Source organism: Saccopteryx leptura, chromosome 1 (genome assembly GCF_036850995.1).
Source record: "Saccopteryx leptura isolate mSacLep1 chromosome 1, mSacLep1_pri_phased_curated, whole genome shotgun sequence".
In the NCBI taxonomy this organism is placed as follows: Eukaryota; Metazoa; Chordata; class Mammalia; order Chiroptera; family Emballonuridae; genus Saccopteryx; species Saccopteryx leptura.
In genome coordinates, this window is record NC_089503.1 from 121,861,874 (window position 1) to 121,877,257 (window position 15,384).

Genomic DNA, 15,384 nt, shown 5'->3' on the forward strand with positions numbered 1-15,384 from the left:
CTTTATTTCTAAAGAGCTTGCATGTGCAATGACTGTACAGTCACCGCTGGTACATTTCGCGGTAGTCACAGGGTCACCGTGCACTTGGCTGGGTGGACACTCAGCCCTCTGTGTGCCTAACAATACATGGCCTGTCACTCCGTTCTAGAGAGAGCTCTTAGGAATTATTCCTACATGTTGTTTCTCATGTAGTTGCCACACAGGGCTGCCATTCACACATCATTTCTGCACGTTTAAAAGAACCAGGAGGCCAGAAGCTGCCTGAGAAGGCTTCACTGCGCTCTCTGCCGAGTCCACTTCCCTGGAGTCTGGCACCAGCCCTCGTTTTCCATTCTCCTTTCTAGATTTAATTCCTGTAACCTATAAAATTAGACTTAGTTCCTACATTCAGGGATCTAGAAGAAGGACTTTTTCCAAAGATGAGGCGGTTAGACCGATTTCTAAGCTTCCTTCCCCGTTCTCAGTTCTATTCCGTGGAACATTTCTGTGCATGTCTTCCTGGTTTTTCCCTATTATGCACGCCAGTCTTTTAGCCATCTTTTCGAAATAATCTACTGTTAAACAGTCCCTCCCTAAAGAGCAGGAGTTAAATTTCCAGATTAATTGCTTTCACTCCATGGATCATAATTAGAAGTAATTTGAATTCATCCCTGCTAACATTGTGTGTGCATATGTGTACACAGCCATGTGCATGAACCTACAGCTATTTTCTTTCTCAGTTTTAAACTTGATCTTGATACTTGCCCGTTGGAAGGCTCTCAAGTTCCAAATAAATGTGCCTGGCTGGTAGGAGCCATGAAAGCTAGATTCAGATGACATTTGCTTTCAGCCAATTCCAAGTGGAGTAATTATTTTAATCCCAACCCCTTACCCTCAGCCTCATTCCTCTTATTACCTGAAAGCATTTGTAACTGTTGAATTTGGTAGAGAGGAAATATAGAGATCCTAGACAAAGTCCTTTGAAATACCGGCTTGGCACAGAGAGATAGCAAGTAATCACCTGTGATAAAATGAAAATAGTTTATAATGCTTTGGTTTGCAGTAAAAAGTTCCACCTTTTAAAAAATTTTACCAAGCTAATTGATTTCACACAGTAGTACAAAAAAGCTTTTGGTTTGGTTCAAACATGCAGTGCTTGTCTGTGGCACTTTTGTTGTAATAGTCGTATTTCCAATCCTATTGCCAAGGGGTTTATTAAAAAATATATATTGCTGCGTTTATTTAATTTCATGATCACCTAGAGGTTCTTAGCTTGCTCAATATCAGAATGAGAATTTTCCTGAGGTTGTTGGACCTTCCTGGGACCTCCAGTCTTTACCCTTCCTCTGTCGAGAAAGGAAAGCCTTTTGAAGTCAGCTGGATCCCAAGGATCCAGTCAGAACCAGCAAACCACCCCAGAGAGTCTCTTCATCCCCACGCCTTCGTTAGTTTTAATTCTAGACTTCTCTTTAATTCTTAATTGGCCCTGTTTTCCTTTTCTCTGCTGTGCTCGCCTTGGCCCGAGGATCACCCCTCCCACCTGCAGCGCCTGAGATGCCTCCTAACTCACCTCCACCTTCCCACCCCAGTTCTTCTCCGTCCTTCCCGACTCAGCCACAGTGGTCTGTTCTCAGTGAAATTCTGGCCACCTCACCCGTTTCCTAAAATCTACCTTAAAATTGCTTCCTGGTGTTCATGAGGTAATAACCAAAGTCCTGGTCATGGCCTGCTTCTTGTCCAGCAGGCACTGTCCTCTTGTCCCCTTCTCGCTGCACTCCAGCTGCGGGTCCTCCTTCCGGGAACTCAGTGTGGCCCAGCCCCTGCCACGGAGAGTCTTTGCCTGGATCGCTTTGACCAGAAGGAAATGTTCTGCCTCAGTTCTCCCCACCTCTCCCCACCTCCTCCCCACTCTCTGCTCCTGCTGAGGCTCTGGAGCTCAGGAACACTGTGCATGGGGCACGCCCCCCTCAGCCTGCAGCCTGGCTATCCAGTGTCACCCTCGTTCCTTCACAGGCCTTGTCACAGTGTGTCAGTGGACGCTCGCTGGCATTGCCGTTTGATCAACATTTCTGCCTCCTCCGCTAGACTGTCAGCCCCGAGATCACAGAGTCTGGGACTGGGTTATTTATCATTGACTCCCCAGTGCCTGGTGTGGGGCCAGCACATAATAGGCCATCACTGGGACAGTCCTCACCACCAAGACAGTAGGTGTCCCTCAGGAAATAACCCGACATTCTTTGATGGCTAAATCTGATTCAAAATTGCAATTCTGGATTAAAATGCAAAGGCTCAAGGGTTATTTTAAATTGACAAATGATGCTCTCCACAATGAAGGTGTAAGCACTAAAATAAGTATTGGATCGCATGGCACCAAGTCATTAAAAAGACAGGCGAGTCTGACAATCTTCACCTTGACCTTGGGAGCATCACTGGCCGGATGCACCCTCCTGCCCTGCTCTAGCCACTGTGCTCCTCAGGCCGTTTTCTTATCGCCACACTTTTTTATTTTTGCCTGTGGCTCCCTGTTCCTTCAAATCCAGGTCCTCCTCCTTGGCTGGCATGACTTCCTGATGGCCTCAGGAGGCTTCCAGGGCTTGGCCAGGAGGGGTTGATCCTTTTTTCATACAAGTCTCTAAAAGGTGATTATCTCTGTTTACACTGTAGGTTTGTTTGCATGTGTCTGATGTTACTCTCGATGCAGACAAGCTAGTCTCAGTTTGCATGTTAGAGCACCATAGAAACCTCTAATTCAGGGGTCCCCAAACTATGGCCCGCGGGACGCATGCAACCCCCTGAGGCCATTTATCTAGCCCCTGCCCGCACTTCTGGAAGGGGCACGTCTTTCATTGGTGGTCAGTGAGAGGAGCACATTGACCATCTCATTAGCCAAAAGCAGGCCCATAGTTCCCATTGAAATACTGGCCAGTTTGCTGATTTAAATTTACTTGTTCTTTATTTTAAATGTTGTATTTGTTTCCGTTTTGTTTTTTTACTTTAAAATAAGATATGTGCAGTGTGCATAGGGATTTGTTCATAGTTCTTTTTTATAGTCTGGCCCTCCAACGGTCTGAGGGACAGTGAACTGGCCCCCTGTGTAAAAGGTTTGGGGACCCCTGCTCTAATTCACTAGAGCAATATATGGGCATCTTGGCCCAAGTACAGAAGTCCGTCTTCTCATCCAAATACAGAGGGTTCTTCACAAGGCTTCCCCATTTGGTCCTTACAGTTAACACGACAGTTGTTCCACAGCCACGGGCATTTCTGCTTTCATCAGTGGGCTGTGCTGTGTGCTCGAGGAATGTGAGTGTGTGTGTGACTGTGAGTGCTGCCCCAGCTTACGAGCACTCACATGGTCTGTGCTGCAGGCAGTCTGGAGTGCCCACATCCCACGCAGCACCTCTGTTCCGCATTCCCCTGAAGGCATCTGTGCCAAGGTCTCTCTCAGCTCCTGGGTGTAAGAAGCCTGGGCACAAGTGTCAGCCTACACTGTGAGCAGATCACTTCTGTATCTAATACTTTTATTTTGTCCAGAAGAGTTTCTTTGGATCATCCTGCTTTTCTGTGGTCGCTGTGGCAATGAATGTGCTCATTCAGTGACTCATGCTCAGTCTCCAGCTTCTTTTTGAACTTTCTGTCATCACTGATTTCTCGATAATGCCGTGATCCTAATAAGCCTCCTTTGTTTGGGATCACTCAGTGCTGGTGTCTTTTACATGCTTATCCGTTTGGTGGGTATTAGGCCACTAAGGTTGATGTAACTCAGGAATAGTCCCCCTCGCCCATTCCCCTACTCCCACTCAATATGCCTCAGTGGTCTTCTGAATGTGTGGGTCCCAGGACTCGGGGCAGAGGCTGGGCTGTTTCTCGGATTTCTGCAGGACAGGGAGATTAAATACATTGTTACATTTGCTTTAGAGATTTTACTTTTATTTCTGTTTCTCTTAACTATATTTGACCTATTTCATTTTTATAAGTTAATGTGTTAAGGCTTGTTTTCTAATAACTGATACTGGTGCTTTTGCAACATTTTTAGTGAGTTCCATCTTATAAATGCTAATGTCTACTTTTCTGTATACTGTTGTCGTTGATCTCCACTCTGTGTGTGTGTGTGTGTGTGTGTGTGTGTGTGTGTGTGTGTGTGTAAAGTAACTTAGGTCCTTGGGCGTGGATTTTATGTGCACGGCAGCACCCAGCCTCAAGAGGGAAAAGCTCTACTTTATCTTTGGGGATCTGGGGAGCCAACGTTTCTAGATATTTTCTGGTGATAACCTTAACCAGATGTGCATTGCCTTAAAAAAATCTTAGTGGTGAATATGACAAAATGATCACGCCTGCCCCTGAATCCTATCAGAGTAGTATTGAGCCATAGTCCAATTTCTGTTCTCCTTCTCATCAACATCAAGGTTTTTGCTCAGAAATCAGTTTCATGTGGGTGCAAGAATTCGGGCTGTGCTTCTATTGATTGGTTCCGTCTTCTCCCTCTGACTCTTTGTCTCCTGTCTCGCAGGTCGTTTTTGTAGCCATCTTGCTTCACAGTCACCTCGAGTGCAGAGAGCCCCTGCTCATCCCGATCCTTTCCCTGTACATGGGCGCCCTCGTGCGCTGTGCCACCCTGTGCCTGGGATACTACAGGAACATCCATGACATCATCCCCGACCGGAGCGGGCCAGAGCTGGGGGTACGTCCTGACAGCTCGCCAACAGCCAGTCTGTCCGTTTGAGTGGAATAAGGTTTTACCTCACCTCTCTATCAAATGAGGAATCAGCATAATAAGCTCACTCATTGAGATGTCAAATGCTAAGAAGTGTCCACAGGGACAGAGAGATGCAGAATTCATGAACTCTGGAGATGGAAAGGAATTTAGAGGTCCCTATCGAGCCTCCTTATCTCTGTCTGAGACTGGGGCACAGTGAGCTATGTCAGGCCGAGGGACCCATACGGCAGGTATGGTTTTTCTTACTCTCTGTTGTCAAAAGTAAGTTGTTCTACAGTCAACAAAGATTTTTGCACCCATGGTAGCTTCAAAGTCACATTTGATTATTTTTAATTTACAGCAGAGATCTAAGCTTTGTTCCTACTTTCTGTATTGACCACACACTGATGCTCATTCAGATACCTTCTGTGGAGTGAGAAGAGCCTCTAGGTACCCTAGGGTGACACAGAGACTTTTAAAATATGGCCAGGGGTAGTCAACCTTTTTATACCTACCGCCCACTTTTGTATCTCTGTTAGCAGTAAAATTTTCTAACCGCCCACCGGTTCCACAGTAATGGTGATTTATAAAGTAGGGAAGTAACTTTACTTTATAAAATTTATAAAGCAGAGTTACAGCAAGTTAAAGCATATAATAATAATTACTTACCAAGTACTTTATGTCGGATTTTCACTAAGTTTGGCAGAATAAATCTTTATAAAACGACTTACTATAGTTAAATCTATTTTTTTATTTATACTTTGGTTGCTCCGCTACCACCCACCATGAAAGCTGGAACGCCCACTAGTGGGCGGTAGGGACCAGGTTGACTACCACTGGTCTATGCTGTCGAGCAGACATTCATGAATGTCCCACTTGGCAGATAAGACCAATACTGAAGCGATAGACGTGAACCCAAGAAGGCACATAGGTGCAGTGAGAATGTCTGGGCCGCTGAGGCTGAGGGGAGGAGGTGGTGTCAGCCAACACGCCTCCCTGATGGGGGCAGAGCTTGGCCTGGGCCTCGGAACTCGAACAAGAAACAAGCAAGGTATAATCTTGTATAAACGACCGCAGCTTCCTTTTCATCATAGATATACACAGCGTCCGATTTATATGTATGCTGACTTATTCTACCCTTAGGTATTAGACATCATTTGGATTTATTTCCATCTAGCTGTAAGGCAGATAGGCGTGATTATATGTCACCCTGAATATATTACCAGTCTCCACCCCCCAGACCCCACGTTTGACCAATGTTACCTTCGTCATGTCAGAACATCAGCTGTATTGCCCACTTACCTCAATCCCAGGACAGGCCCCCAGGAAAACCCGACCTAGTCATATCCGTCACAAGGACAACCACATCAAATTGGTATTGATGGTAACGGACCGTCTCTTAACGTGCAGCCACAGGCAAAGGAAAATAAATTAAAAGTGGCTGAGATGGTCTCGGGATGTAACTTTTACCGTCGTGAGGAATCTAAACCAAAGTGAAATGGAGAAAACCAGGCTAAAGATGGCACATATCTTTGCTGTAGAATTCTGAATAAATCACATTTTCCGACCTTGCTTTTTACTTTTAGTTAATGCTTCTGAACATTTACATGATTTCTGATAGAGCTTTGAGAATAAAAACCTCTGTAGTAGATGTCCATCGTGCCCAAATAATCAGGCACTTTTGTGAGCTGATTCCAACATACTTTTTAAAAATTGTACTAATGTTTTATTTCTAAGAGGTACCTCTTAGAGGCTGGGGGCAGCTGGAAAAGGGTAAACGGAGGACAAATGGTGACGGAAGGAGATGAGACTTTGTGACGGATGGTGACGGATGGGAGCACACGATACCGTGTGCAGATGAAGTGCTGCAGAATTGTGCACTTGAAACCTATATAATTTTATTGACCAGCATCACCCCAATAAATTCAATTTAGGAAAAGAACAGTCATAAAAAAAAAGAGTTACCTCTTACTGACATGGCTTCTAGCCAGTCAGCTTGATGATTTAAACAGAAACTAGTTTCCAACTTGTTTCTCAGGCCATGAGGTTGGTTTCTGCTTGGGTTAGAGTTGCCCTGTTTGGAAAATAGTGGTTTGGACCCATAAAGGCTAAATGTGTGTTTTGATTTCACAGTAGCTTGCCAACTGTCTGAGTTCATTTTATTTTCATTGTACATTTTATTTTAATTCAACTTGGCTCGTCTACAGAGGCTTTTCCTTATGTTATTTTTAAGTCTGGTGAGTTGACTCACGATTGACATCAAAGAGAAAGACTTTGACTCCGAATCGTTTTCCCTGCTCTGCTTCTAGAGCCGAGTGAACTTTTGCCTCCATTTCTCGATGCAGGGAGATGCGACAATCAGAAAGATGCTGAGCTTCTGGTGGCCGCTGGCTCTCATCTTGGCCACACAGAGAATCAGCAGACCCATCGTCAACCTCTTTGTTTCCCGGGACCTTGGTGGCAGCTCTGCAGCTACAGAGGTAGGGCAGTTTCTGGGGATGTGGGCACTTCTCTGTCACCCTTGTAAAGGCTGGGGGTGAGGGAGGTGGGTTAAAAATTTGTTTCCAACTCACCTTGAGAGCTCACGTCATCCTGTGATACTAAATTATGTGACACATTCACACCAGGAAGACATGAGGATCTATCTCATGTGGTGACTGAAAATCATGTAGTTTCCTATCTTGATGAGTATAGAAGAAAGCATCTCAGTTCATCCTCCTCAATGACCGTATGAGGAAACTGAGACAGGGACACAACACTGGCAAGAAGTGGGGCTGGTATTAGAACCCGGATTTTCCCTTTTCCCATGGAGTCAGCGTGATGCCTCCTCACTATTGTTGTAGAAACCAGTGGGACAGGCCAGGCGGAGAAGTGGAAATACCCAGAGGGTGGAGGTCCGGTGCTTCCATTCGGACCCACCTTCTGTCGCTTACCTCTTCTCTGCCCTCCTGCATGTGCCACCCAACCCACCGTGGCTTTGTGTGCTCCTGGCAATCTGCCGTCTTCCAAATGAAGGGCTCACACACAACTCAAGAAATCTACCTGGAAACTGGCAGCTGCTCCCAAGAAAGAGTTGAATCGCTTTTTCCACCTTGCAAGCATGATACGAACAAATAGAATGACTTCATTTGTTTCCTCCTCCGCCACCCTCCAGAGAACTAATTCTGTCTCTGGAACGGCCGGTCCTTCAGGAAGGCCGGTCAGGGCCTCCTGTTTACACATCGCCCTGGACTGCACTGTCAGCGTGTCTCCAGCTGGGGTCCCCTGCCAGTTTCCATGTCCTGGGGCGCAGCTCCTGTTGGCTTGGAAAGAGCAGCACATAAATCACAAGCAGAATGCTTTCTCTTGCCTGCGTTTGTTCCTGGGTTTTGTGTTTTAAATCACAAATATCATCTTGGGTGGTTTTGGTAACACAACAGCTGTTTGAGTTCAACACTACACTGTAAGTTGCCTGGTAAAATGTACATGATCCACGTCCCCTGTGTGCCAGAGTTCCACCTTCCCCTTAAAATAAACAGGGCGACTTACTTATGAGAGCCACTTCTCAATGGACCTCAAAGACATGGAGACACAGCACGTGGGGTACAGAATGGAAGTTTATTGATCATTACATGTGTGTCCACATTTATGCACATTTCATCGACTCCCCATAACCCCGTGCGGTGGGTATAGTTATTCTCCTGGTTCTGCCGGAGGGGTAGAAAGGGAGGCCTGGCAGGTTCGTGCTTCATACAGCTGCTAGGTGAGGAAGTGGAGGTTTGTACCCAGGTCTGCCTAATTCCAGCACTCATATTTCTTCCCCAGTACCACTCTCCACAGCAGTTTCTTTACCCTGCTGGAAACTCGTGTTTCTGGAGTGGCTGTTATCTTAATTAAGATCAATGAAGCCTGTACCCCTTCTTTGCTATGCTAGCGAGTTGGACTCTGCCAAAATGTGGGGTTAGATGCTTTGTTTCGATTTCCATCCTTGTCATTCACAGTAGAAACCCATTTTTGTGAAAGAACATGTTTGGCTTTCTGTAAGAAATAGTTTTTTAGGCCCTGGCCAGCGGCTCAATGGTAGAGTGTTGACCCAGCATTTGGAAGTTTTGGGTTCAATTCCTGTTCAGGGCACACAGGAGAAGCAACGATCTGCTTCTCCACCACCCCTCTTCCCCCTTTTCTCTCTCTATCTCTCTCTCCCTTCCATAGCTATGGCTTATTTGAGCAGGTTGGCCCCAGTGCTGAGGATAACACCATGCCCTCACTTCAGGAGCTAAAATAGCTCAGTTGCTGAGCAACATAGCAATGGCCCCAGATGGGCAGAGCATTGCCCTTTATGGGGTTGGCCTGGTGGATCCTGGTCAGGGCACCTGCGGGAGTCTGTCTCTCTGCCTCCCTGCCTCTCACTTAATTTAAAAAAATAAATAAAAGAAATAGTTCTTTAGTTTTCTTAGATTAAAAATAAAAATTGGGCCTGACCTGTGGTGGCGCAGTGGATAAAGCTTCGACCTGGAACGCTGAGGTCACTGGTTCAAAACCCTGGGCTTGCCTGGTCAAGGCATATACGGGAGTTGATGCTTTCTGCTCCTCCCTTTTCTCTCTCTCTCTCTTTCTCTCTCTCTCTCTCCTTTCTAAAATGAATAAATAAATAAAGTTTAAAAAAATTTTAAAAATTTAAAAATTAAAAATAAATAAATAAAAATTGGGCTGCAATGCCTGAACAGATTAGACGTGAGTTGTTTCAGAAAGAGAGAGTGCATAACGCCATAAACAAACACTTGTTGATTGATGAGTCATTCCCAAGGACAGGATGGAAGCAGAGAGGTAGATCCTGAGCAAAGACTATCCAGAGAGCAGAGAGGGCTCAGAGTCACATTTTTTTTTTAAGTGAGAGGAGGAGAGATAGTGAGACAAACTCCGTCATGTGCTGTGACTGGGTTCCACCCAACAAGCCTATATGGAGCCAATGCTCCAGTGCTGAGCTATTTTTAGCCCCTGACATTGACATACTCAGACCAACCAAGCTATCTTCAGTGCCCAGGACCAACACTTGAACCAATCAAGCCACTGGCTGTGGGTGGGGAAAAAGAGAGAAGGGGGAGAGGGTGCGGAAGAGAAGCAGATGGTCACTTCTCCTATGTGCCCTGACCGGGAATTGAACCTGGGATGTCCACACACCAGGCCGACACTCCATCCACTGAACCAACTGGCCAGGCCCTCAGAGTCCCATTTGAGACTCAAGAATTGGGCTGGACTAGAGGGTTTGGTTTGGCTCTATGGAAAGAGCAAAGACTCTGGAGTCTGGACCTGGGTTGAAAATTTTGGCTTCCCAAGCCTGTGATTTGGACCTGGACCTATTTCTTGTTGGATTTGTGTAAAACGAGACCCATGCTCTTGGTCTCAGGTGCTCTTCAGAAGCCCACTCATCCCGCTATCAGGGAGGCAGTGGAGCACCAGCCCCGTCCCCCGCCCCAGACCATCCGGTGGCTGGCTGATGCTTGTCACCAGTGTGGAGTGACTTGTCAGCGGTGGCCATACCTGAGACAGCTTGCTCTGCCACATGACAAACAGCAGCTACTGGAGATGCTGTCTGCGAATGCCAATGCTAATTCTGCTAACTCTTCCTCTTGTAGGCAGTGGCAATCTTGACAGCCACATACCCTGTGGGTCACATGCCATATGGTTGGTTGACGGAAATCCGTGCTGTCTACCCTGCTTTTGACAAGGTGAGAGAACCTGTGCGGCGTGCTGTCTGAAACACCCTCTTCAAAAACTAATGTTTGATAGACGGGGCCTCTGAGGAGGAGCACTTGCTGTTTCCCAGTCTCACGTCCCTTGAGAAAGTAAACGTGGTGTTGGGGATATCAAAGGCAATTGTGGAATACTTCCCTCTGAAAACAACAGGCAGATTACAGCTTGCCTTGATGCTGAGCCTATAACACCTTTCTAAACTGACATTCACATTCAGGTTAATCCTACTGAGAAATCATTTGTTTGTAAAAGAGAAAGTATACTCTTCAAAAATTTAATACATTGGATTCTGTTTCTTTGGTTGTTGTTTTTTTTAGTTAAAACAATACTTACTGACTTCCTAGCGGATATGAAGGTACAGACAGGAAGTGTGTGCTTGAGCTCAGAACCTTATGGGGCACATGCACGCTGAACTTGCCCATGCAGCAGGCATCGGTCCACACTGGTCTGGATGCAGCAGACTCATTGAAGACAAAAGCCTCTGTTAACAGGGCTGTCCTGCTGCTGCTGCTGCTGCTGCTGCTGCTGCTGGCACAGCCCAGAGAGGCACATAACCCTTTAGACAGGTAGCCTCTGGCTAGGTCGGGACTGTCCTATAAATGTCTATTTCATTCAGCTTTATTATTTGAACCTAAAACCTTTATCCTAAACCCCCCCCAAAAAAAATAGTGTGCAGTGTTTTAAAATAAAAAGTATGAAAGAAGCACACAACCTGCCACTGTTACTCTTCATAGCAACTATTTGGCCTTCAATTTCTATAGAACTAGCTCAGAGCTATTGCCAATGTCATTTTATCTTTTTTTTTTTTTAAACTTATTTGTCTATTACAGTTGGCTGTTACAATATTATAATAAGTTCCAGGTGTCCACTGTAGTGATTAGATATGTGTATACCTAAAAAATGATCACCAATATCATTTTATCTCAGCCCAACAAGAGCCCCGGAGGCAAGGAGAGGAAGCCAAGTCTTTTCCAATGGTCCCCAGCACATCACCTGCCTCTATTCCCACACCCAGAATCACTCATAAATAGCAACTCACCTCAAAACACTCTGGGGTTGCCATCACACAGCCTAATGAGAGGGAGAGTAGTTGTGTTGCCCAGAATGCTTTTGCAGGGGTCTCCAAACTTTTTACACAGGGGGCCAGTTCACTGTCCCTTGGACCATTGGAGGGCTGCCAAATACAGTGGTCCTCTCACTGACCACCAATGAAAGAGGTGCCCCTTCCAGAAGTGCAGTGGGGGCTGGATAAATGGCCTCAGGGGGCTGCATTGCGGCCCGCGGGCCGTAGTTTGGGGACGCCTGCTTTACTGGGTGTGGAGCTTCCCCAACAGACCATTAGTTGGACCTTCCACCTACTGCATACATTCTTTGGGACATCAGGAAGCCTCTTAAAAATTGCATTTGATTTCTGCTTGGCCTCTGAGAGTAGATTTTAAGAGGCAGGACTCACTTGCAGGAGAAAGCTAGCAGTCCAGTCTCCTGATAGAAATCATTGCTTTCATTTCAAGGAATATATGTATAGAAGTAAATCTTAGAAAACCAAAATGGATCTAAGTCTTCTTGCTCAATTTCTAGCTCTGGGAGAATAAGATGATACAATAAAACTTGATGAGAATAGCAGATACTCAAGTGTTAGAACCTGGCTGTGAAAATTCTCATCTGAAATTGATTCTGACCCCCTTAGAATAATAAAACTTAACAATACAACACTGTACAGTTTGGCTAAGAGCTTCCAAGAAAAACACTGTTTTATTCATGAGCACAGAAGTTAGGTGCTATGAGAAAATTCCTTTAATGAGTGTACCTCTAGCCAGAAACTGGACTGACTTTCCCAGAACCCTTTTTGAAACCTCAGCCATTGTCTCCAGGCATTCCACTAAGCTACTCCCAGCCATTTAGGTGAATGTGTCTATTCACCCAAATCTTAGACACCTCTGTGTGGGCGTCCAGAATTTGCCACACTGACAGTTGAAATCCTTACCCTTGTTGAGGATTGCAGAATAAGAGATTTAAAATTTCTCATATAACTTCTGATGGTTCTAGCTCAATATTGAACTGGGAGAGTTTTTCACTTGGGCAAATTCTCTCTAATGTTTGGTTATCATCTGCAGAAGAGCGTGTTTCTGGGGAGATTGGACAACCAAAACAAAACACGGATGCCAATCCAATGATACATGCTAGTTTATTCTAACTGTACTTGCAGAAATGTTTGCTATTTTAAACATCAAAGTGCACCTGAAGGACCTGTGACACGTCAGCGTGTCACCACAGGTGATGTGTGTCTGATCCTTCCTGCCTTCTCACTTGGCCCACCAGGGCACCACCCTCACAGATCCCTGGGGCAAGTGGGGTGAACAGATGTCCTACCCAGCGTGAGGTACACTTTGCCATGGTAGCAGTTGGTCATTCAGAAAAGCAGACATGCTTTAGAGGCTGAGAAAGAGAAAATGCCAACTCGTGCAGAGTTTGTGCTGGTTTCATCTGCAAGGGACAGGGATTGGAGAGATGGCCTTACCTTCCAAAGTCAAGGAAACATCAACATTTTTTTCCAAGTGAAGCCTATTCTCTCCTCTTGTCTGTCTTTCATCAGGCTGGGTGTGGGGGTACGTCTTCCTTAGTCTGCTCTGGACTGACTGGAAAGGTAATGAGGCAGGAGTTACTGTGCTGGTTTTCACAGACTGAGGACCAGCCAGGCACAGATGGGGTGATGGACACGCTTAGCAGTGGCACAGGGGTGGCCTCATTCAGGGATGTATAAGAAGCAGCTGGGCCATCTGCATCATTTGCTTAAAACTCAGTTTAACAAAGGCTTTTGAGCACGTTTTATACTCAAGAAACATCGTGCTAAATTGCAGGAGCTAAAGAGGTGGGATAGACACACAGTTCTTTATCTCAGAGTGTGAGCCCACACCTGATGGCGGCTTTCACGCGAGGCCCAAAGGCAGTTCGGAGGGGAAAAGATCAGAGAGGCTTTAAGAAACCATTGGGCTGTGAAGATGATGGTGAGACTTGAATAAAGGGGTGTTTTTGATGGATCGGACGCTCCAACGGGTGGAGAAGGAATGGAAGTGTTAGGAGAAGAGAAGAGCAAGAGGTTCCCTTTGGGATTCAGGTAGAAAAGTCATGGCGGGAAGGAGTCTGGGTCAGGACAAGCAGGGCCTTGAATGCCCAGTCTAACTTACAGTCCATTTGGTGGGCAGGAGGGGCCCAAAGATCTCAGAGCAGGGCCATGGCATTCAGAAAGATGCCCACAGTTGCCAGGAGGGGGCACACAGGACTGAGGCCCTGGACTCGCTAGGGGGGCACCCGGCACCAGAGGGAGGGGACTGATTCAAGAGTCATGGCCTGATGTTCAGTCTGGACCTCCCTCTGGTCCGTGTTCATGTCCAGAAACCTGACAGCTGTCTGAGAGAGACTCAGAGTGACAGCCATCTTCCAAGCTGTCACTTGAAATCTATACTTTAGTCACATCAAATTGAACACGAATGAGGTGCTCTTTAAGATGCACGTGTGGTCAGTCAGGGATGACCTGGAGCCCAGTCACCATTGTCCCTTTCTTTCCTCCTAGAATAACCCCAGCAATAAGCTGGTGACCACAAGCAACACAGTCACGGCGGCCCACATCAAGAAGTTCACGTTCGTGTGCATGGCCTTGTCACTAACGGTAAGGAGGGAGACCACCGCCACGCCCATTTTTGTCTTTGAAAAAGGAGAAATTATTATAGTAAAGGGAGACATTGTGCTTTTCATAATGTGATCCTATGCTATATTAATTAACAACCTCCTCAAACATTTTCATCCCAAACTATGAACTTATTATTTGCAAAAGTCATTGAATCCAGGAGCAAAGGGTGGTCTTCTGATGTTTCTTGAGACTTGTTATGTGCTGAAGAAAGGCAAACTTTACCTTTAATTTAAATCATTCTCTCCTCTTAATGAATAATTTCTAACCCATTTTTGAATATCCAGAGTCAACTGTATTGCCATCCCTGTTTCTTTTCCAAACTTAACTGGTGATACTTTGCTTTCCCTGGTAAAAGTTCTTTTCCTAAGTACATTTATGCTGACATATCCTACCTATTCAGTATTCAGCATGCACCGAGGGAGCACCTACTGCACTGCAGGTTCTATGCCGTCTTCCCTGTACAGCCGTGAACAGGTGTGGGTCACTTTGTGCCGCCAGCAGGGCCGGTGGGTGACTGTGCACACGCCCTTCCTTTACCAGCTCCCATGGCCATTCAGACAGAGAAGATAATGTTCAAAAACATGTAGAAAATATTTACATGTGCTATAATCCAAAACACATGGTATATATAATTTAAGGTTGTTTGTAACAGCTATAAACAAACTTACATGGTAGATTGTGCCTTTTGGAAGGACACAAGAAAAGCTTCAAAAGAAGTAGGGGTCTTTTGAACTCAGTTCGGTTTTCCTTTGTTGTGGTGGTCCATCCACGTTTCCAGTTAGGTCCTGAAGAAATTCTCCGTTTATCTCGCGCAATGAGAGTATCTTGCCGACAGGCCTGTGCACGTGCAGTTCTCATCCTAAGTGACTGGTAGTGGGATGTATGGTAGTAAAAGGTGTCGGATTCTGCTGGTGACAGGAGCACAGGAACTGTGGTCCTTCTTACCATTGTAACAACAGTTATTTAGTTTGATGAATCCTGGCAGTGGTCCTTTAAAATTAAGCCCTACATATGTATTAAACTTTTAATGAATTTTTTCTCCCAAATCCACAGCTTAATCTTGGATCCATTGATCCAACACCTGAACAGATTGTAACAGGGATAACACCAGACAAAGAGCCCATCACATAATAATACCTCTGACAGTTGAGTCATGACCTTGTGTCCTCAGCTGCTCCCCACTCCAGCCCAGCATTTCTCACCTATCTGTCATGAAACTGGGTGGCGGGGGGGGGGGAGGGGGGGAGGGGCGGAGTGTCAGAAATATATCCCAGTGCCGCCTGACCAGAGG

The 15,384-nt window shown here is 45.8% G+C and overlaps 1 protein-coding gene across 1 annotated transcript in view; it reads left to right on the forward strand.

Annotated features, from left to right (window-relative positions):
• Positions 1 to 15,384, forward strand: part of ANKH (ANKH inorganic pyrophosphate transport regulator) — a 151,118-nt gene that overhangs the window by 93,821 nt on the left and 41,913 nt on the right. Inside the window, exons 5-8 of the mRNA XM_066374250.1 lie at positions 4,487 to 4,657; positions 7,018 to 7,152; positions 10,288 to 10,380; positions 13,977 to 14,072. Coding sequence (XP_066230347.1) covers positions 4,487 to 4,657; positions 7,018 to 7,152; positions 10,288 to 10,380; positions 13,977 to 14,072 — 495 coding nt within the window. The remainder of the gene's footprint in view (positions 1 to 4,486; positions 4,658 to 7,017; positions 7,153 to 10,287; positions 10,381 to 13,976; positions 14,073 to 15,384) is intronic.